The sequence below is a fragment of the Alexandromys fortis genome, unplaced genomic scaffold (assembly GCF_014885135.2).
Source record: "Alexandromys fortis isolate MF-2015 unplaced genomic scaffold, M_Fortis_MF-2015_v1.1 scaffold_17, whole genome shotgun sequence".
Lineage (NCBI taxonomy): Eukaryota > Metazoa > Chordata > Mammalia > Rodentia > Cricetidae > Alexandromys > Alexandromys fortis.
Genome location: NW_026067896.1, coordinates 9,567,735 through 9,589,397, shown reverse-complemented (window position 1 = coordinate 9,589,397; position 21,663 = coordinate 9,567,735). Strand labels below are relative to the sequence as shown.

Below are 21,663 nucleotides of genomic sequence, written 5' to 3'. Positions count from 1 at the left end.
AGAACCTTCATCTGGAGATGGATGGAGATAGAGACAGAGACCCACACTGGAGCACCGGACTGAGCTCCCAATGTCCCAAGGAGGAGCAGAAGGAGGGAAAATATGAGCAAAGAAGTCAGGACCACGAGGGGTGCACCCACCCACGGAGACAGTGGGGCTGATCTATTGTGAGCTCACCAAGGCCAGCTGGACTACTACTGAAAAAATAAAAATAAAATTGGTAAGCAGGCAATGGCTAGGGCCAATATGTCACTGCCTGCTTGCTCCACCCAGTCCTACAAGGTACAGGCATGTTTGCTACCTCTGAGAGCCATGTACATTGCTCCATTTATAGGCACACAGTAGGTCTATGTTGCCATTAAGCAAGTTGTAGCATTCTACTCACAGAACCCATTTAAACGCATCACAACTCTACCTGAAAGAGTCAGAGCCATTCAGCCCAGGAAGCTGCCATTTCAAATCCACACAGCTTTTTTTCTGCTACATCTGAATCTGGGAAACCTCTCTTTAAAGGAGCTGCAGCATGCCACCAGCAAGCAGACCCCTTACGGGGAAAAAAAATGCAACTAAACTTTGTTTTTTAGTGTTTAGAATTTCTTTCCAAACCCGCTCGGGTTTTATGTATGTTTAGTCAGCCCCACATTGGTCCATCAATTGGTAGAACTAGGCTGCTTGTTTGTCCCCACCTGCTCAGTCCCAAAATAACCACACAGAAACTCTATTAATTAAATTACTGCTTGTCCTATTAGCTCTAGCTTCTTTTCAGATAGCTCTTACATGTTAATTTAATCCATTTCTATTAATCTGTGTTTTACGATAAGGCTGTGGATTACCAGGTAAAGTTATGGTGTTTGTCTCTGGTGGGGATGCATGGCTTCTCCCTGACCCCACCTTATTTCTCCCAGCCTTCAGTTGAGTTTTCCCTGCCCACCTGTGTTCTGTCAAGCTATAGGTCCAAAGCAATTTCTTTATTAGCCTGTGGTATTCACGGGATACAGAGGGGAATCCCACATCTTCTGGAAGAGTAGAACTGGTGCCTACATAGAGCCTTCACCCCATATGATAGCATCTTTACTACAGGAAGTACTCTGTCTTCTATCAAAGGATAAACATCAACACCAACCAAGCCACAAACCCTTTGATTTACAATGATGTCCTGCCTGCAAGCTATGCTAGGGTAATGGTGGCACAAAGCTTGTGGGGAAAAAATAAACACTATCTGATTTGAATAAAGACCTACTCCAAGAGATGGAACCCACACCCAACAAAGCTTGGGTAACCAAAACCTGAGGCTAAATAGTACCTACAGGACTATTTAGGGACCTAGGGTAAAGTCAAATACTACTTCTGAGAAAAGGTAGCAATAAAGTGACTCCTGATGACATTTTATTATACTCATAAATAGTGTCTTGCTCAGCCCTCATCAGAGAAGCTTCTTCCTGCAGCTGATCCAAACAGAAAATGGGAATCCTTGGACCATTCCACCCTAAATGTGATGACCCCATCAAATTCCTCCTCTCAAGGCTCATGAAAAACTATGGGAGAAAGAAAAAAAAAATGTAAGAACCAGAGAGGATCTAGAAGACCAAGAAAATAAAACCCTATAAATCAGTATGGACACATGATAGACAATCGATGGGCATATTATCTCACAGAGACCCAGGGAGAATTCAAAGGGCCTATGTGGGTCTGCACCAGTTGGAGTCTTAGAGCTGAAATAAAAATTGAACATAGGCCCCCAAATCCCTTAGCTAGAGCTCTCTCCAAATGATAAACACTTGCAAATGAAAATTTAGTTTTCTCCAAAGGAGTTTCCTTGAGAAAGAAACTATTCTTGAGAGTAGAACACATGCCTAGCTGTCTATGGCCAACAGATAACGAACTCAGCAGCATCTTTAGAGGTTGTCTCAGGATGTTGGCAGAGTCTTCTTTTATCATCCTTATTATCATTTTCATTATTATTAATTATTATATTTATTTTTTCTTCTCTCTTTTTAATCCCACAAGCCTTTTAGTTTAGTGTTTTAATCGGATTCCCGAATGTGTGAATAAGTATCTCTAAGTTTCTTGTGCCTTTTCTTGGTCTTTTTCTTCTGTGCATTTGTTCTGTCAGATTCAGGTGTGTTAGCTTTTATTTTATCTCTTTATTTATTTTATTCTATATTATTATTGTTACCCCATGGAAGCCTGCTTGTTTTCTAATGAAAGATAGTAAGGGGCTAGATACAGGTAAGAGGGAAAGTGGGGAGGATTATAAGGAGGAGAATGTGCAATTAGGATACATTGTCTAAGAAAAACATCTACTTTCATTAAAAGAGAAAAATGAGTAAAAAATGAAATATCAGAATAATATATTTACATGGAAGTAGGAACATCACAGTTTTAAATGAATCATTTGCCTTTGTAAATAATTAACATCTGAATAACTTGTATTGCTATTAAATATGAAAATGTATGTTGCCCCATAAATGAAAATAAGTATTTAAATATTGGTCTCCATAGTGGTTTGAAATAGAAAGGCCCAAGTAGGCTCAAATATTTAGTAACTAGCTTATGTGTTGGTTTGAAAATTATTAGATGGTGTGGACTTTTTGGAAGAGGTATAACACTGGCCCTTGAGATTTCAAAATCTCATGTCATTTTCAATTGACCTCTCTATTTCATGCTTGTGGATTAAATGTAATACCTCACTCAGCCCCTACATCCGACTCTTGCCTGCCTGCCAGCCTGTGGTCATACAACTCTCCAGGATGACGTTGTCTCTAACACACTCAAAAACCATAGCCCTCTAATTACATCCTTTCTCTTTTAAGTTGCCTTGGTCATGGCATGGCATTTTATCATGACAATAGAAAAGTAATTATGACAGTGTCTTACTTTATTGCTTACTAGTTTTTCCATTAAAAAAATAAATCTATCATAAATGTTTACATATAAAGGGGTACTATGCTCCATGTAAAACTTAGCAAGACTGGGTTGCCCCATACCTTCCCCAAGTTTTCTAATATGTGCATGAACTGATAATGAATTACATAATGAGCATAAGGAGAAAATATATAAACATCAGTATGTAGAATTTACAGCAACATTTGATAATTTAATTTTTAAGATTATTCTACAATCTATAAAATTACATAACCAACAGATTAAAAATTAAGCCTTTTATAGTGAAACATTATTTAAGTAGCAAGTTGCAAATTGAGAAATTATATTCCTGCAATGTGTAGCTATTATTATTTTAATATATACTTGTAATAAAATTATCCAAACAATGGAACATTATTAGATAAATGAAATAAGGGTATGCTTTTTTATTTATCTTTAGAATGTTTCTAGTTAACTTTTTACCTCTATAAAATACAGTCATTTAAGTAGTCATATTACTTCCTATTATTTACTTACAATCTAATTATACTGTATTCTAGTGGAAATCAAATTAAACTAATGTTTACCCACTGCCTTAATAACTACTCAAGAAGTTTGCAAGTCAATTAGGGAACTACAAATTTACTGAAGAATATGTTCTACATTGTATATACATTGTCTCTTAAACAAATACAAAATCAGGTGTAGTATTTAATTCAAATACTTCTAATTAAAAATGAGCAAGCAAAGACTGCAGGGACTAATGATGTTCTTGCTTTGTTCATGTTAGGAGAAATATTACAGCAAAAATCATATGGCTTTGTTGAACTTTATTATGCCATCTGTGACAGAGTGTATTTTCCAAAATGTGAAATGCCATCAGGGTTTCTCTCTTTCATTGGAATGCAGAATGGAACTCTTCATGGTTGAATTTGGACTGGTTTTCTCAGTATTTGTAATCAATATAAAAAGCTTGTATAGTTGTAAGGAAACATACACGAATATATCAGACACAAACTCAGGGTCTCTTTCCGTCTCTCTGTCTCTCCATCTCTCTCCATCTCTATCTGTCTCCGTCTCTCTCTCTAACACACACACACACACACACACACACACTCAATAAGTAAATAACAATGACAATACCAATAAAAACAAAAAGAGGCCATTGACTTTAAGGGAGTGGTGTCAGGGAAGGGGCTAGAGAGAGGGACACTAAAGAGGCCTGGATGTAGGAAAGCAAAGTGGGAAACTTACATAATTCTTTTTTAATTTAACCATATGAAAAATAAAATAAAAATAAAACCAGAAGAACCCTATTCTCCTACTTTGCATAAATAAGTAACTTTATATCTCTTAAATGCCATTGTGAGTTCCCCATCAGATGGTTATTATTTTTAAATCTAAGAAGGAGGTTCTCTCTCACTCTTATATTCTCATGTAAGTTATGATACAATACAGTGTAACCAGGACACTATCAGTTTATTCTTTTCTGTTTTATTTAATGTTGTCAAAAGAGACAGGTTTTGGAGCCTGTCCTGGAACTAGCTTAGCTCTTGTATACCAAGCTGTCATCAAAGTCATGGAGATCCACCTGTCTGCCGCCTGACTGCTGGGATTAAGGGCACGTGCCACCACTGTCTTGCATTTCTTTATATAATTTGGATATTAGCACTTTCTTGCTTGTGGAGAACCTTTCTTGTTTGTGGTAAGAACCTCTTTACATAATGTAGGCTATCTTTTTGGTAGTATTAATGATCATGATCAAAATTTAAGACACAAGTTTCATTTTTAAGCAAAGTCCTCTTATATTATGGCTTCTAATTTTCTTAGTGTCCATCTGTGACTGAGGCCTTCACTACGCATTGAAAAGCGTACTTATTCTCAATGCTTCATAGAAGGTAATTTCTCCAGCAATAGCCTGTCATCTCATCATTGAGAATAAACTTATTTCACATTATAACAAGAATTATATTATTTCTATATTGACTAGAAATAAATTTGAGTTTTATGTCCTTAATCATAATTTTCCTTTTCTTTCATGAACATTGTCCTGCATACCAAGGAAGCTATCATTCGTAGAAAGGTTTGTCTCACCTTTGTTACGTCACAGACATGCTTACTGCGTTAATGAAAGCTTAATCACCTTTGACAATGATTTATCTCATCCAATCAAGGTTTTAAGAAACTATTGTGGTGGCACACGCCTTTATTCCCAGCACTTCGGAGGCCGAGGCAGGCAGATCTCTGTGAATTTGAAACCACACTGGTCGATATAGTGAGTTCCAGAACAGCCGTGACTGTTACACAGAGAAACCCTGTCCAGAAAAATAACAAACAAAAAAAAACTAAAAAAAAGAAGTAACTGACACACCTTTATTATTTCATTACATCATAAAGGAGATAAAATTTTTAACAATCTCATAAAAATTACTGCTTACTGTTAGCTGAAAATTCATGTTCATAAGAAAACCTAATTCACAGACAATGTAAGAAAACCAAGGCTCAATATTTAACCAAGATTTGAATAACATAAATGATACATTATGTATTAAAATGCAAAAAGTAAAAAGTAAATGGGAAGAATATTTCCTCCCTGAATTAATTTAGTGAATTATGGGACTTTGTTGTTCTATATGTGTTTATAACTTCTATATCATGATTTAGCACGGTAACTCTAGTGAGTGACCTGTATACTCAAAGCTGTAGCTCACACATAGATATCTCTCTCTGTCTTCTTCTTCTTCTTCTTCTTCTTCTTCTTCTTCTTCTTCTTCTTCTTCTTCTTCTTCTTCTTCTTCTTCTTCTTCTTCTTCTTCTTCTTCTCTCTCTTTCTCTCTCTCTCTCTCTCTCTCTCTCTCTCTCTCTCTCTCTCGTGTGTGAATGTTCATTTGCAATGTTAATTCTGTATAAGTAAAAGTGGAAATTATTGGGAGTCACTTCTCCCTACTTTGTGGTTTATCAGCCTTGGGCATTTATACTTGTGTACAATATCCTTCTTAAACAGAGTCCTCTCATCCATCCATAAACATAGTTTATGAATTCAATATAACTTCAATTTCTGAAGAAATAATAAATCTTCTAAATAATTCATCTTTCTCAAGATTAGAATGAGGGCAGTTTTAAAAATTGAAGAGAATGTTTTAGATTCTAATATTTTCATAATTGTATGCTTTATTGCTTAACACACGTTTAAACAATTATTTGACTTTACATTCTATATTAATGAACGGTTTTTATCTTCTCTTGAAAATCCCAAGATGTTTGGAATGATTATTCAGAACTGTTAACCTGATGACATCCTCAACCGTTTAGAGATGGCCTCTGGACATGACTATGAATGATTAGCTTCATCAGTTTAATTGTGGGGTGAAGAGTCATCTAGTATATGTGGCACCACTTGCTGTGCCATGATTGAGTACTATAAAGAAAAAGAACAAAGAAAGAATGGTCATAATATCCATTGCTGCCTTGTTACTGTGGATGCAGAGATGCAAAGTGGTCGGCAGCTTGAAGCTTCTGCTGCCTCAAATTTTACCCCACAGTAGAAGACAACTCCCATTGCGAGGCAGAGTTGACCCCTCCTACTTTCAGTTACTATGCTTAGGTAGGTTATCAAAGAATGGAAATAACAAAGTTAATGCCCTAAAAACCTGTCAGCTTAAACATCAATAACTATTTTCTCCTAAAAAAAATTCTACTGGAATATTCACATTGAAAATATCACATTCTAGTTGGCCTATTTAATGTCTCTATTTTGTCAATATCATTGTAAAATCCTGGATGACATATACCCATGGCATTGTGTTTTTACTTTTTTAAAATTTGAAATTTAAAGTACTTTGAAATTAAATTTTAAATATATAGCTATATATATTAGAAATACAATTTTTCTGTTGGTTAAAGTTAACATTCCTTTAATTCCTCTTAGAATAATCAGCATAAGTGGGGAGAATAATATATATATATATATAATGGTTTAATAATAGCTTTCTTAAGCATTACCATGATCTGTGCAAGTTACTGTTCTTTTTATATTAGTGGTAGAAACGATTATTGTAAATTTTATAGTTTTTTTCTAGCTTTTAAATACCTCCCCCACTTTGTCCTTTCCTATTGAATTACTGTGTACTGGACAAGCATACTACCATTTCTTAGGTGAATGGCTTTCAACCTGAATTTCTCATTCTCGGGTCTCTGTATATTCCAAAATACTTTGGAATATAAGGACTCATTTGTGTCTGTAAAAGCTTGAGTGATATTATTGACATCGACTGGGTGAAGACCCAAGATGGTACTAAAAAAACTTGAATAAGGCAGTGATTGTACCCCTAACAAAGAGTGATTAGGGATTTAAAAACTCTAACAAAAGACATGTTGACATTTCCTTGAGTCAGCAATGCTGAGGCACATACAAAGGTAAGTTAAAGGTTATTTGGGTGTAGCAGTGGCAAGCAGGAGTTGGAAAAAAGAGTTGTCCTACAGAAAAGTTGTTATATGGGAGCTGAGAAGATATTTTTGTCTTCCTGTGGACATTATATAATGCTAACCTTTAGCTTGTAGGTCAAGGAGCTGGGGAAATGGGTCATTGTTTTTGTTGTTGTTATTGTAGTGCTGTGTTTTGGTTTTTGGTTGTGTGTGAGTTACAGAGTTAGCTTCTGTTTCCTGTGTATGCTACAGACGCTGCTTTCCAGTGTGTGCTGTTGACAGCTTTGTCAGTATGGCCTTTGGTTGTGTAGGCTTCTTGTTGGGTCTTCTGTTCTAGTCTTTGGAGCAATATATCTGTCTCTTCCTGCACCGTGCTGATTTTGTTATTTTGGATTAATAATTTGAGATTAGGTATTTTTAGCATTGCCCTAGCTTTTGGGACCTTTTGTACTTCCATATGAATATTAAAATCTTTAAAAAACAATTATATGAAACATGTCAAGAATTTTGGTGAGCTTGCATTGAGGTTGCAAATTGCTTTTGGTAACAGTCACATGTTAGCCAGCGTGAATTCTTCCTGTCCATTTATTTCTTTGGTATCTTAAAGGTTTCATGTTTATTTGTTTCTGTTTTTTGAGTGATGATCTTAAAGAGAAACTCACACACATAAAAACAATGGAAATATAAAATAAATCTTATGAAAAATAAATTTTAGGACAATGTGTTTTATGGTATGGTGACTGTAAAATACTTAGTTGAAGTAAAACATTATTTCTGTCATTTCAGATGAAGAATATTATCTAATTTATAATAAAAGAAAATCCTTAGTTGTTTTAATTTTATAAAAGTAGGAATAAGAAATATTCTGACCTCAATCTTCTTTTTATCCTGATTAATATAATTTTATCCTAAACCTTTGCATATTTGTAAGGGAATGTAATTTTGCTAAACTGCATCTGTTATCTAAATGAAAGTATGTGCCCTCTCCACCCACACTGATCCTCTGGTAGTATTTTTTTTTTAATCTTTTATATTGCTGCTTGCTGGGGAAAGTTTCTTCTGAATTTTTAAAAATATAATGATCTACTTTTTGATAGTCATTAATCTTGTGCAATTATGTGCTTTCCTTCTACCATTCAATTTATCTGCGAGAATCTGGACATATTTGTTTACTTGCAAACATAGGACTTTTCTCAAAACAACTTCCAGCTATTTGCATTTCAATGTTAATTTGAATTGAAAGAGGCAACAGAAAAGGATGTACAGGTGTAATTACTTGTTTTTATTAAAGTATATTTCTATTGGCATTACTGTGGTCTGGATGACAACTTTATCCAATATTTTCCTAATAGATGAAAAGTTTCAATTTAAGTACAATAGTCTGTAATTAGTAAAGTGTTAAATATTTGAACCTTTGTATAATATTAATTTTTATCGAGAAAAAAATCAGGCCAATTATTTTATCATGGATAATACCTGATATTACTTTAAGTGAACTATTGCAATATTGTATAAAATGTTTTCATGAGTCTTCAATTGAAAATGCATGAAAATATGTTACTACTTAACATTTTAGAAAATATATTAAAGTATATTAAAATGCCAATTATAAATGACATAAAATACTATAGCATGATTTATTTTTATTTAGTAGTGCTATTATTTGCTAACAGATTCATTAACTAAGATGTTAAGAAAGGCAAGATCCTAAGAATATAAAGTAGATCCTCTGTCCCAGTCCCTTTCTGAGGAGAAGACTGCCTCTCAGTGTAGAAGAGCGAGTTTTAATGTTATTAAAGTAAAATACAGAATTTTTCTGACTATCTTAGAAGAGGAAAATAGTCCCACTATATCAGTTTATCATTGTTCCATGGTTAGTGTTTTGAGTATTAATTTCTTATTTCTGTGGTTGACTTGTCAAATTATTGCCGGTGAGCTGGCTTATTAAAATAGTCAACTTCTATTGCAACAACTATGCATAACATGGACAGTAATGGCTGGAAGAGAATCGGAACAATGAGAGGATGCGTACTGTAACATGGATATTTGTCTTAGTCTGTACCAAGAACAGTCCACTAAGAAAAACTTTAGCTTCTGCAAGTCCAGTTTATACAGCATACCATCAAGCAATCCAGGCAAGAGCAGTTTCTTGCCCAAATGGCTAACAAACTCCATAAGGAGCCACTTTGATGCCCATCCTCCTCTTAAAGTAGATTGGTGCTGCCAGGAGCAGCTGTGTCTCATTGTTCTGAAAAGTCCTAAATTTTAAATGTCATATTCTGTAGTCTTTGAAAGGTTTGAAGGATAACTATTCATCTGAAATAAGTCCTCTGTACATCTCAAAAACCTAACTAGCTTGACTATTATAGATGACTATTAACCTGTATTTTTTAATTATACATTACATTTTTAAATGAGCTGCACAAACATAATACCTTAATCAAGAGTAGAAATATACATATAACAAAATTGACCTTAAATTTATCTCATTAAACCAAGATTCATATCAATGCAAATTATTCATCTCTATATCATATCCCTCTTTAAGTGTAAACAAACATTTATAAACAATCATTTAGGGAATTTGGGTATTGTTCTTTAGACTACTTCCTGCTGATTGAGGTTGCTGTTGGGCCCACAGAAAAATGACTGCTGAAGTTGACTAAAGAAGGTGAGATAGTCCTTTAGGGTTCCTGCTTCATGAAAGAGTCTTCCAGACATTCTGCAGAACACAGAAGAAGGTGACTGAAAAACTGCCAATAGAGGCAAAACAATCTTTCGAATTTTATGTTTCATGGAAAAGTCCACCGGATACTAAAAGGCCTCTAGGCTGAACATGAATACCCCAATGTTACAGAAGAACTTTGGGTGACTGTCCAGGCAACGAGATGTCTCTGTCAATTCTAAAGTTTTAAAAGGTGCTTGCAATGCACTTCCTGTTTACTTAGGTAATATTATATCTTTCTGGGGCCTTTATTGAAGTTGAAGAATAGTTATAATTATTGTTTTCCCTAGTTATGAATAAAAATAAAGTAGATATAAATATTATAACTTCAATTTTTGCTTGATACCTGTTTTGTTTTATGTAATTTTACTATGTTAAAGTTAAAACCTTTCTTTATATTTAGACAGAAAAGGGGAGATGATGTGGAATTCCCTTCTATATGTTATAAATATATTTTATTACCATTGGTTATTAAAGAAGCTGTTTTGGCCAATGGCTTAGTAGAGTAAAGCCAGGTGGGAAATATGAACAGAGATTATAGAGAGAAAGTAGGCAGAGTTGAAAAGACACCATGTAGCTGCAGAAGACAGACACAAGAAAACCTTACCAGTAAACCATAAGCCTCATGGTGATACATAGATTAATAGAAATTAGTTAATTCAAGATATAAGAGTTAGCTAGAAATATGCATGAGCTAACTGGTCAAGCAATATTGTAATTAATATAGTTTTTGTAATTATTTTTTGTCTGGGCAGCCAGGAAATGAATGAGCAGTCTCCATCACCAGGTTATGGAGTGGTTGTAACTACCAGGGAGGGAATTGCTACCTTTCCCCGATCCTTACCAAGAGAACCAGAGTCAATATTGGCTGCCAAAGCATTTTACATGCAATTTTCAAGTGTGTATATGTATCCTTAAATTCTGATTTCAAAAGTTAAAAAAAAATGTTCACTTCTGATCAGACATGTGTCAGAAAAGACCTTTTATTCCCTCTGTTTTCCATAAAGCTCTATACTAAATGATGAATAGGCCTTTGGCATTCTTGATGATCCAAATATGTTTCCAGTATAGTCATTCAAGTTAATTTTGCTTCCAAATAAAGGCTTTGAGTACAAAACTGAAATATTTACTCTTTAACTTATTAATCAAATTAATTAATACTTAGTATGAAAATTTTCTACCTTGCATTTGTTTATTATAGCACACATTGAATCAGAATTAATGTTACTGAATACAGAGAAAGCAGGATGCCTGCTTTCAGCTTTCAAAGACTTCATAATATGAACAAGGATATTCCAGTATTCTTATAACTGATAAATTAGTAAATTAACAAGGTAAGTTACTAGTGAATTAAATTATTTGACATACTATGCACCAAAGTAGTTTGGGTTTTATTATAATGTGCATGATTTTAAATAAAAATTAAAATTACAGGGCTGGAGAGATGGCTCAGNAGTTCAATTCCCAGCAACCACATGGTGGCTCACAAGCATCTGTAATGGGGTCTGGTGCCCTCTTCTGGCCTGCAGGCATACACACAGATTGAATATTATATACATAATAAATAAATAAATAAATATTTAAAAAAAAACCTAAAATTACAAGTAGTAATGTTGACTGGAGATTCATCCCTAAAATTCCTTTTGTTTCTTCCTATACTTTTTTCATAAGAGGTTGGGAAACAAGATCTCTGTGAGTTTTCTGAATCTAAGCGGTAACCCACTGTGTCCAAGCTTAGTATTTCAAACTATCTTCCCTGCTCTGCTTTGAAACCCATATTCACCCTACCTTTTGAATAACTCAGTACAAAGCAACATAGCTTTTTTAATAATAAACAGAAAGTTAAGAAGAAAGATATTGTTAGCCAGATTAAACTTCAGAGGAGTCATGCAAAGTCTACAGACAGATATTACAATAGGAAATCCTTCCACATTCATGGTTAATGAAGGAGGTATAAACCTAAGTTGAAATTTCAGTTTTAATATCAATAAAAATAATTTAATCATCTGCTTATATATGTAGTAAAGAGAAACTAGAAAGTACTATGCTTCACAAAATACTATGGCATAAAGAAGTACCAGGTAGGAGACAAAGAAAAAAGATTTCAGCACAGTGTTCTTGTGTTAAAGAAGTAAGGAAAATTTAGAAAAGATGTTTTTACAGGTACATCAAAAGAATCTTTCAGCCCAAATGATTCGTAAAGACTGACTGATTTAGTGTGTGGGTTGAAGGAGATGGAATTGATTCTAAGCCAGAAAAAGCAGGTAATTGTAAAAACAAGTCCATTTAAGTGAACACACAAAGAACACACAATGAATCGAACAAAGGTTCACAAGAAATAAGGCACATAATAGTAGTATGATTATACATTTCTTTGTGTGCCCTAGATACTTCATTTCATCTTTAAGAGAATATAACAAAGGCTTATATATTTGAATACCTGGTTTATAGTTAGTGGTGCTGTTTAGGAAGGTTTAAGAAGTATGGCCTTGTTGGATTAGGTGTTTCATAGGGGCAACTTTGAGAAATTCAGAAATTCTAAGGCTCTCTCTCTCTCTCTCTCTCTCTCTCTCTCTCTCTCTCTCTCTCTCTCTCTCTCTCCCCCCCCAGGTGGTTGCTGATTAATATGTAAATGCTAAGCTGTTACATCGTTCTAAAACTGAGTTCTAACTCTCTGAAACATTAAGCCCAGAGTGAATGTTTTATCACATTGTTCATATGCTACATGACTGTAATCTTGGCTTAAGTTCCTAGCTGTCATTCTCTACTCTTACACAGCCTACTCCATCACCTATCTAGGCATAAATATAAAAAGTATAAAAGTAGAGCGAGAAAACATCTTCTCTTCTAAAGTCAGAACTCCACAGTTTCTGATTGACTAATTCTAGTTTCACAAGGCTCAAGGTCAGGAAGCTAAGAAAATCAATGCTGAGGCTGCTGATTTTACAGCCTGGAGCCCTAGATATGACCCTGTCGGAAACCACTGTAGCCTGCTTCCTGGTCATTCTTGCTTCCTTTCTCACTCTGGTTGTCTCTCTTCCTCTTTCATTTTTTTTCTCTTTCCATGATTCTGACTTCAAGCTTCAAAATAAGTAATGTAAATAATCTCTACAATGAGAAATGTTGTTGTAAATTAATGTCTTATATGTGTAGCTATATATACATGATGTAAGGCATAGGCACACTACCATATAGAAGACACTTTGCAATGATAAAGTCTATTGCATAAGTGAATTTCTACATCTTATGAATGATTTTAAAACATATTTTGCAAATTCTTCACTAATTTCTGCTACTTTATTGTTTGGAAAAAATATTCTAGACAGGAAGATTCTAACATCCTTAAGAAAGGAAAGCATTTCCTTCTGAAAGCAATATATGTCCATACTCAGTAGAGTTTACTCACCACGGACTCCCCACACAGTGGTGGTCTGCTTGAATATTTAATGGTTTTGACTCACGTCTGTTAATTAGAATCTACTTTGAAGTTTTTATCTATAGTGTAACATCTAGTATAATGAAATCTCTTTAGGTAAGATATGGACTCGAACATAGTTTGTAAGACACCCCTATTTTTTACTACTTTTCTGCAGAGAGTGTTCCCATTTAAGCTGTAGTTGTTGTTTGAAGTTGGGTCAGTCTGGGGAACACTGAACCATCTATTTGGATTTGAATAATCACTACATAATTACGCATGTTAAGTCTAGTGGCATCAAACTTTAATTCCCAGAACCCAGGAAGCAGAGGTAGAAGATCTTTGTGAGTTTCAGGTTAGCCAGGGCTACACACAGAAATCATATTGAAAGGATAGGGTATATGAAAGAAGAAGAAGGAAAGAAAAGAAAGAGAAATAGGGTACTCCTAGTTTTTAAAATAGAGCATATTCTTTTATGAATATGAATTATAAAGATTGCATTTTATTTCAGACTGCAGGGGATCTGCCCAGGGATATGTGCTGAATAAGATGCTCTAAAAGTGCTGATTGCCACGTTCAATAAAATGGTTTTCAACTTAACTTAAAACTTGCCTCCTTTTCTATTCCCTTGCCCTCTGACATTCATTTATCTTACTAATGCTCCCTTGGTTATCTGAAGGTAGAGATAACATTTACTTAAATTTGAGTATCATTAGATATATGCAAGTGACTAATAGATTCTTTTATTTTGTGGACCAAGTGAAATGTCCTAAAATGATAAATGTTTAAATTTTGAACAATTTTTGAGGTAGCTCAGGCTGTACTAAAATATCATGTATAGGCAAGAATAACTGAGATCCTGATCCTTTTGCCCTCACCTCCTCATGCTAATATTACAAGGCTCAAATATGCCTAACATAAGCATCCTTTTAATCTACTTAACACTACAATTCTCACATGCAAGTTAATATTTGTAGTATAAAAGCCACTGGCTTGTTCCTGGCTGCTTAGCCCCGAAATAATCACACAAAAACTGTATTAATTAAATCACTGCTTGGCCCATTAGCTTTAGCTTCTTATTGGCTATCTCTTACATATTAATTTAACCTATTTTTATTAATCTGTGTAGTGCCACATGGCTGTGGCTTACAGACCAAAGTTCTAGGGTCTGTCTCCAGCTCTCCAGCAGGGCTTCATGAAGTCTCTCTGACTCTGCCCTTCTTTCTCCCAGTCTTCACTTTAGTCCCCCTGTCCCCCAGCTCTCTCTGCCCTGCTCTGCTATGGGCTCAAAGCAGTCCTTTATTAACCAATGCTATTCACAGCATACAGAGGGGAATCCCACATCAAATATTTGAAGTCAGAATAATATCGTCTGCTCTTACACACAAACTGGCATTTGTTAAAGAAAAATGAAAGGACTTCAATAAATTGAATTTAAAGAAATAAAGCTATTTCCATATTTTATGACTTTCATAAAAATGTAGAGTAGCCACTTATGACGTTATACTCCTTTTGCAGAGAAAGTGAATGAACACAACAGATTTTTCCAAGTCTGTCTACTCTTCTATGTATATACCTGTTTATCCATTTTGATGTTTGAAAAAAGCATTATTTTGCAAGTATATTAGCTAGACCCTGTGTTAGTTTCTACAGAGAGTGAACCTAAATTGGTGGACATCTCCTTTCAAAGATAGTATACATAGTCTTCATTATGTATATGGAGTGATTTATGTTAAATTTTTCAGCTTGAGAAAGGAAAATTTCCTATTTTCTTAAATCCATCAGGGAGTATCCTGTAGTTGCTGTTGATTCTCAAGCCAGTGGTTAAGTTTAGGAACTGAGAAAGTTTCTGAAGAATCAGTTCATTTTGCCACTAAATAGCATCTATTTCTTTTTATCGCCTAAGAAAACATGGAAATGTAAAGGCAGAAAAGGTCATTAACAATCTCTAATATCATTTTACATGTTTATATAAACAAATATTGTTCTTGAGATAAATATACAAAGCAGTTCAAAAGTTGGGAAAAAAAGTTTATGTAACTAAGTTATTTTTGTTCTACTTTCAATGATATTTGGTCACCTTAATAATTTGATTTACAAAGTTTAAAAATAACAGAAGAAAAGTTTTGACTATGAAATTTAAGCAAGAAATTAATTTATATGATCTGGGTATACAAACAGAGTTATGTCTGGTGCATATTAAAGACAATATTTTTTCATTAGAAAAATTTTCAGTTGCTGCTAAATAATTATACTGGGAAGTGATGGAGACAATTATACAAAACAAGATCAAAAGCAAATTATTTTCTTAGTTGATGTTATTTGATAAACCAAATAAAAATGTAGAATAATAACCTCAATTAATTTGAAATATATAAAATTTGATTTAATCATACCTTATTTAAAATGTAATTTCTTCTTATTTCAGTAGATACAGTATAGAAATTTAATCCACAGTCTACTCACCCAGGGTTTATGGATGTCTGCACACAGAATGTGTTTGCATTCATTTCCCGCATGATGCATCTTCTTATAGACTGCACGAACCTGGCCACAGAAAGCAGTATGAATAATTTTAACACTTTCACAAGATAAATGTTAATGATTTTTCAAATCACCATAACTATTTTTTCTTCACACTTAAAATATTGAAGATCTTATGAATAGTATCATAATTTCCTCATGGATATACTCTAAATTAAATTTCTGAATGACTGTTCAAACTTTAAAACTTAAAGTGGGGACAATTGAAATGACTCAACAGGTAATGGCATTTGATCCTAGCCTAATTATTTTAGTTCATTCCCCAAGAACCATATGCTGCAAGTAGGGAGGAGATTTTAACAATGTTTATTGTGGCATGCATGGTCCTTCACACAAACATGTAAAATAAATAAGTATAGTTTGAAATGTAATAATTAATAGGTATAATGCTTTGTTTAAAATCATGTGGAAACTTGGAATTAATATTTTAATATTTTAACAATTATAATTATATATAATAGATTCATACATTAATATGTATGCTAATTCCTTGCAATACATATCTTTAGCCAATAAAAAGTTGTATGAATATTTATGAAAAGGAGATATATACATAAAATAATTTAAAGTTAGTGTTTCAGGGAACTGGAAAGCATAATTTTCTCTGAAATATCTTACGTGAAACCAATTACATCCTGCACACACCATAAATTCTTGAAAACATAAGTCCTGTGTTGTTAATCACAGGATCCTCTTTTGCAGATCCTTGGTTCCCATGAAGGTTGAGCTCCTGAAGATTGTAAGCATTTAGAGATCCAGCCAAGGCAGAGTAATTAGATAAAAAAAAAAAAAAAACTTTGTTCCTGGAAATTATTAGTGCCCATGAAACAGGAAGTGATATATTCTTCTGTGATTGAGTGTTAATTATGTGAGCTCACCATACACACTGGGCTCTTGTGCACATGTCGGAGACCAGCTTTGGCAAGGCTACCTCTTACCAGGTTAGGTGCTTAGGAATTAGAAGAACAAGTGGAAGAGAATGAAACACGAGTGAAAATAATAAACAGAAGCATAGGATAGCATTAGGAGGGAGTTCCATTGTATACTGAAAGTTTGCCCATGCTTAATTTCTCCATTTGCTCCAATACCCTGACACCAAAAGATAGGGGTAAAATTTAAAAACAAAAGAAAAACTACATTCACATGACACAAGGAATGAACAGAGCAGTTGAAGTATTACTGGCTACATTCTTAGTTAAACATTCTGTTTCCAAAACAAGACAAGTAACCTCACATGTTGGAGCAAAACATTCTGTAGGGAAATCATGGCCTGGGTGAAATCCATAGTTATCTCTCCAATGGACTAGGCAACTAGATGCATCCTTAGACTTTCATTTGAAAACAATACAGGTTTATGGTAGTCTTGTCCAATCCGTTGGTGGTGGTGGTACTTTCCTTTTTCCTTTTTTCTCTTCACTCCTGTTCCCATCTTTGTTCTTTTCTTCTCATATCTCTTTTCTCCTATTTTTGAATTCTGATACAATGTCTAACTTTTGTGCACAAGCTGGCCCCAGACTTTCTGTTTCTTTTGCCTCTGCCTCCAGGGTATTGTTAGTGAAGAGGCATTCCACCTGGTTAGGCTTAATATCACTTGGAGAAAATTGGTCATTGATAACACCATGAAGACTAAACGTCTTCACTATAGTGCAAATGTCTCAGTGCACTATTACTGGTACCTAAAATCCCAAATTAACTTATTTTACTGAATAGAATATTAAATTTCATATTTCACTATTTTGCTATTGATTTCCAGATAGAAATCAATTAAATTTGATCATATATTAAAAACTATTAAAATTGCATTTTAAAACTCTCATTTCAATACATTAGCAAACATCTGTAATATTTTTATGACAATGTAAAATATATGTTTTAAGTTCAGCATTATTATATTCAATAATTTTCAAACACCTTGATTTATATACAGAACCTAATTTAACAATTTCGCAATTATCTTAGCAAAGTAATAACAAAAGGCAATAGCAAGAAACATAGACAACTGTGTAATTATTCCGTGGACTCCAACTGTATTGTGCAAAAGATGAATAGGCTTATATTAAACAAAGAGAAGCCTACATAATTCTGCTTCAGAGCTAGGCAACATATTTTGGCAGGCTAAAAATGGACTTACATGGTGGATTGACTAAACATAAATGCTTTCTAAGATGATATAACTTTTATTTTTGCTTGAAGTTTTTCTTTATAAAGGCCAGTTTCTACATTCTGAAGTATGCAAAGGGAATTAGAAAATTGAAATTAATGAACTGGCACAACATAATACTGCCATCCAGTGGCCATTGTAGCTAAATGCAGACAGAGGTACTGGAAAGAGGTGTTTGGTAATTGCTATTTAATTCGATTTATGTATGCAAGAAGCAATTTATTAATTGATCATATGTCAGCAAGCAAGTTGTGTGATGTTTGCATTTTATAAAAATTGCGGATTACTAAAATATACAGGAGTAGCAATCAAAATTGAGTTGATGTATAATATTCTAATGTCTCCACTAATTATTTTATCTATGTAATTACTAGCATTCACTGGGCTTCAATCTTAGTTTGCTAATTTTCATTTTTTTTTACAGTTGGATTCTCGAATGGTCTTCAATACATGCTTACATCTGTAAGTCGTCTCCACCTTGTTGCAGCCTGGGAAGGCTGGTAGAAGTATCAATCCATATTTCAGTTTCCTGAAGACTGCATGCCCATTGCTGAAAAGAAAGCTGATGCTCATTGGTGTTACTCAGTGGCCTCAGAAGTTTAGAGCAGCTGGGGTCCCAGGTGGCTCTTTTCCTTAGGGAAGGAAACATAGAAAATTTTATTTAAAAAAAAATATTTAAGGAAGCACGATGAATTTAATTTAACTCATACCTATCAATTAAGTTCCACCATTCACAAATAGCCACACTACTGACTGCATTGGGAAGAACCATCCTGACAAACCCACATGAATCGCAGGGCCCGGGAGGTGGTCCCTCCCACGTGTCCAGGGGTGAGAAGCTGCTGTGCTGCATCATTTATTCAGTAAACACGCCTCTATCTTTGCCTTCGTCAGCTAACATATATTCAGCATCCTTCCACCTCTGCTTATGTAAGGTTCTAACATTTCAATTGCAGAGGGCAAATATTTTTCTATTTTAGGCTATACATTTTCAACACACTACATCCAAGGGGGGCGGGTAACAATTTGGCCAGTATAAGCATCTAATTCTACTTAGTTTCTCAAGCAAAACTGCCTATAAATAAAAATTATGCATGCTTGAAAATCCATTTATTTTTAAAGGCTATGATTTATTCATTTTTACTTGCCACAAACTTCATGATCATTCCTAAAACTCCTGTATGGTCATTGACCTGGAAGCCATCTTTGGTTTTGTGCTGTTCTTTCTCCACTCTTATGGTATTCCTTTGTCTACGGTGGCCAGTTAAGGATGTTTGTGAAATTCTACAATCAAGTCAAACAATTCAATATATGCTAGATGAAACTTTACAGTACTAAAAGCACCATCTCCTGGTTTCATCCAACCTCAAAGACCTGGAGTAAATATATTTGAGCACATTGACTTACAGTGAAGGTATTGAGGTGGAGATCGTGAACAGATGAAATGGATTTAAATACTGTCTTCTTTTTAGCCTGGAATTATGAATTTGATGAACAAATCTCTTTTAAAGCTGTGTCCCAAGTCTCAACCCTCTGCATACTGTCTGACTGTGGGTCTACTGCCGCATTTATTATTTATTTATTTGTTTATTTATTTATTTATTTATTTATTTGTTCGTTTATTTATTTATTCGTTCGTTTATTTATTTAATTTGTTTTTTAAAGACGGGTTTCCTTCCTTCCTTCCTTCCTTCCTTCCTTCCTTCCTTCCTTCCTTCCTTCCTTCCTTCTTTCTTTCTTTCTTTCTTTCTTTCTTTCTTTCTTTCTTTCTTTCTTTCTTTCTTTCTTTCTTTCTTCAGGACAGAGTCTCTCTGTAGCTTTGAGAACCCGTCCTGGAACTAGCTCTCATAGACCAGGCCATGAACTCACAAAGTTTACAGAGATCCACCTGCCTCTGCCTCCTGAGTACTGGGATTAAAGGCATGCACCACCACCGCCCAGCTCATTCATTCTCCATTGTTTTTTAGCCAAGCATCAGTATCCACTGTTTTTATTTTATAGAAATATAAAATAAATATTTTAACATAGGTTCTTTGCAACAATGTATCTTGTAAGTAGGCCACTTGTAGATTGAAGTGTTTTGTGGCTAGGTTGGTGTTTAACTTTCTCCTTTGGAACCATATCCAGCACAATAAATTTAATTTTGTTTTTGTGGCTTCTAAATTTAAGAATCAGATTCATGATAAAATGACTTTTATCCGTATGTTTATTTATACTTGTAATGCTTTTAAAATTAGTTTTCTGCATGGGATTGTTTCAGTTATTCCAACCAAATGTGTCACGCATGTGTGGCTGTAGAGAATCTCTGGCAGCAACTGCCACAGTTGACATCCCGTTCTCATCTCTCATCACCTAAGTTAGTCAGATTTACACACACACTTCCAGTTTCTCAGTTGAAGGCCAAAGCTGTTTTTCTCAATCAATTTTATGAATATTTTTCTCAACCCCAGTTAGTTCATGTTTGCCTTACAGTTGTTTAAAGAAGAAACAGTTGAACTGGTGAGAGTGTTTTATAAGGACACACGGGAAAAAGTTTAATAAATATCTACATATTTTTGTTTCACAATGTTGATCATTATACAAGTTTGCAGTGTTATCTTGTCTCTGCCTGATATAACTTTGGCTTTTTAGGGAAAGCAAAAGCCCATAGCTAGTACAAGTAGATCGGTTTTATCTACATTTTTTAAAGGTAATTGTGACCACAAGTTCCTTGTAGCTTTAAAAACATATTTGTTATTGAAATTCTGTTTTCAGAACATAACTACAAATTAAATTCTCTGAGATCAACAACTTTATTTGAATAAATATTCTCACAGATATTTCCATGTTCTGAAGTTCCAAGAATCCAATTTGCTCCTCGTATTTAATTATCTATCATATTATATTTGAAATATTGGAATAACCAAAAATTCTTCTTTCACAGTAACCTATATAACACGTGAGATTCCACTCAACTGTTACTGAGAGCATTAAAGAAACCTAAAAATAAAGACAACAGTTCCAATTACATCCTTTACCTTACAATCATGCAAAAATAGAAAAAAGGATTGTAGAATAACTAAAGTGATAGATAACATTTGTGTCTTTTAGTAGAGTTAGCTATCAAAGAATCATAATCAAAGACAAACTATCAACAGATACATTATGAGGAAACTTCACCTATAGAATATTGGAGTAGAACCATTTTCACAAGGTGTTTAGCAGGACAATGAGCTATTGTATATGAACTACTGGCCAAAATGATCTAAGCACTTATTCAAGATCCCAGTTATAAAATTGATTACCTGCAGGAGTTAAGCTGGTAACTTTGTATCAATTAGTAATTGTAATTGAAGCTGTATGTAATTAATTATTTAATTTAGGGATGTTAGTCTTAAGTCTCATTCTCATTACATGAAGAAACTGAATCATAATGCCAAATTCATTTATGTAATAATAGTCTCCTTAAAGATGGTGGACAGTTTTATTAACAACATCAATAAAATTACTTTCACCTGTAGGATAAATGTTAGCCTGAAGGCAATTACT

The 21,663-nt window shown here is 34.1% G+C and overlaps 1 protein-coding gene across 1 annotated transcript in view; it reads right to left on the bottom strand.

Annotated features, from left to right (window-relative positions):
* The window catches only part of LOC126513125 (uncharacterized), a 154,577-nt gene that overhangs the window by 90,638 nt on the left and 42,276 nt on the right, over window positions 1–21,663 (bottom strand). Inside the window, exons 3-4 of the mRNA XM_050161301.1 lie at window positions 18,594–18,767; window positions 15,897–15,977 (exon numbers count right to left, since the gene is read on the bottom strand). Of these exons, the coding sequence (XP_050017258.1) occupies window positions 15,897–15,977; window positions 18,594–18,767 (255 nt within the window). The remainder of the gene's footprint in view (window positions 1–15,896; window positions 15,978–18,593; window positions 18,768–21,663) is intronic.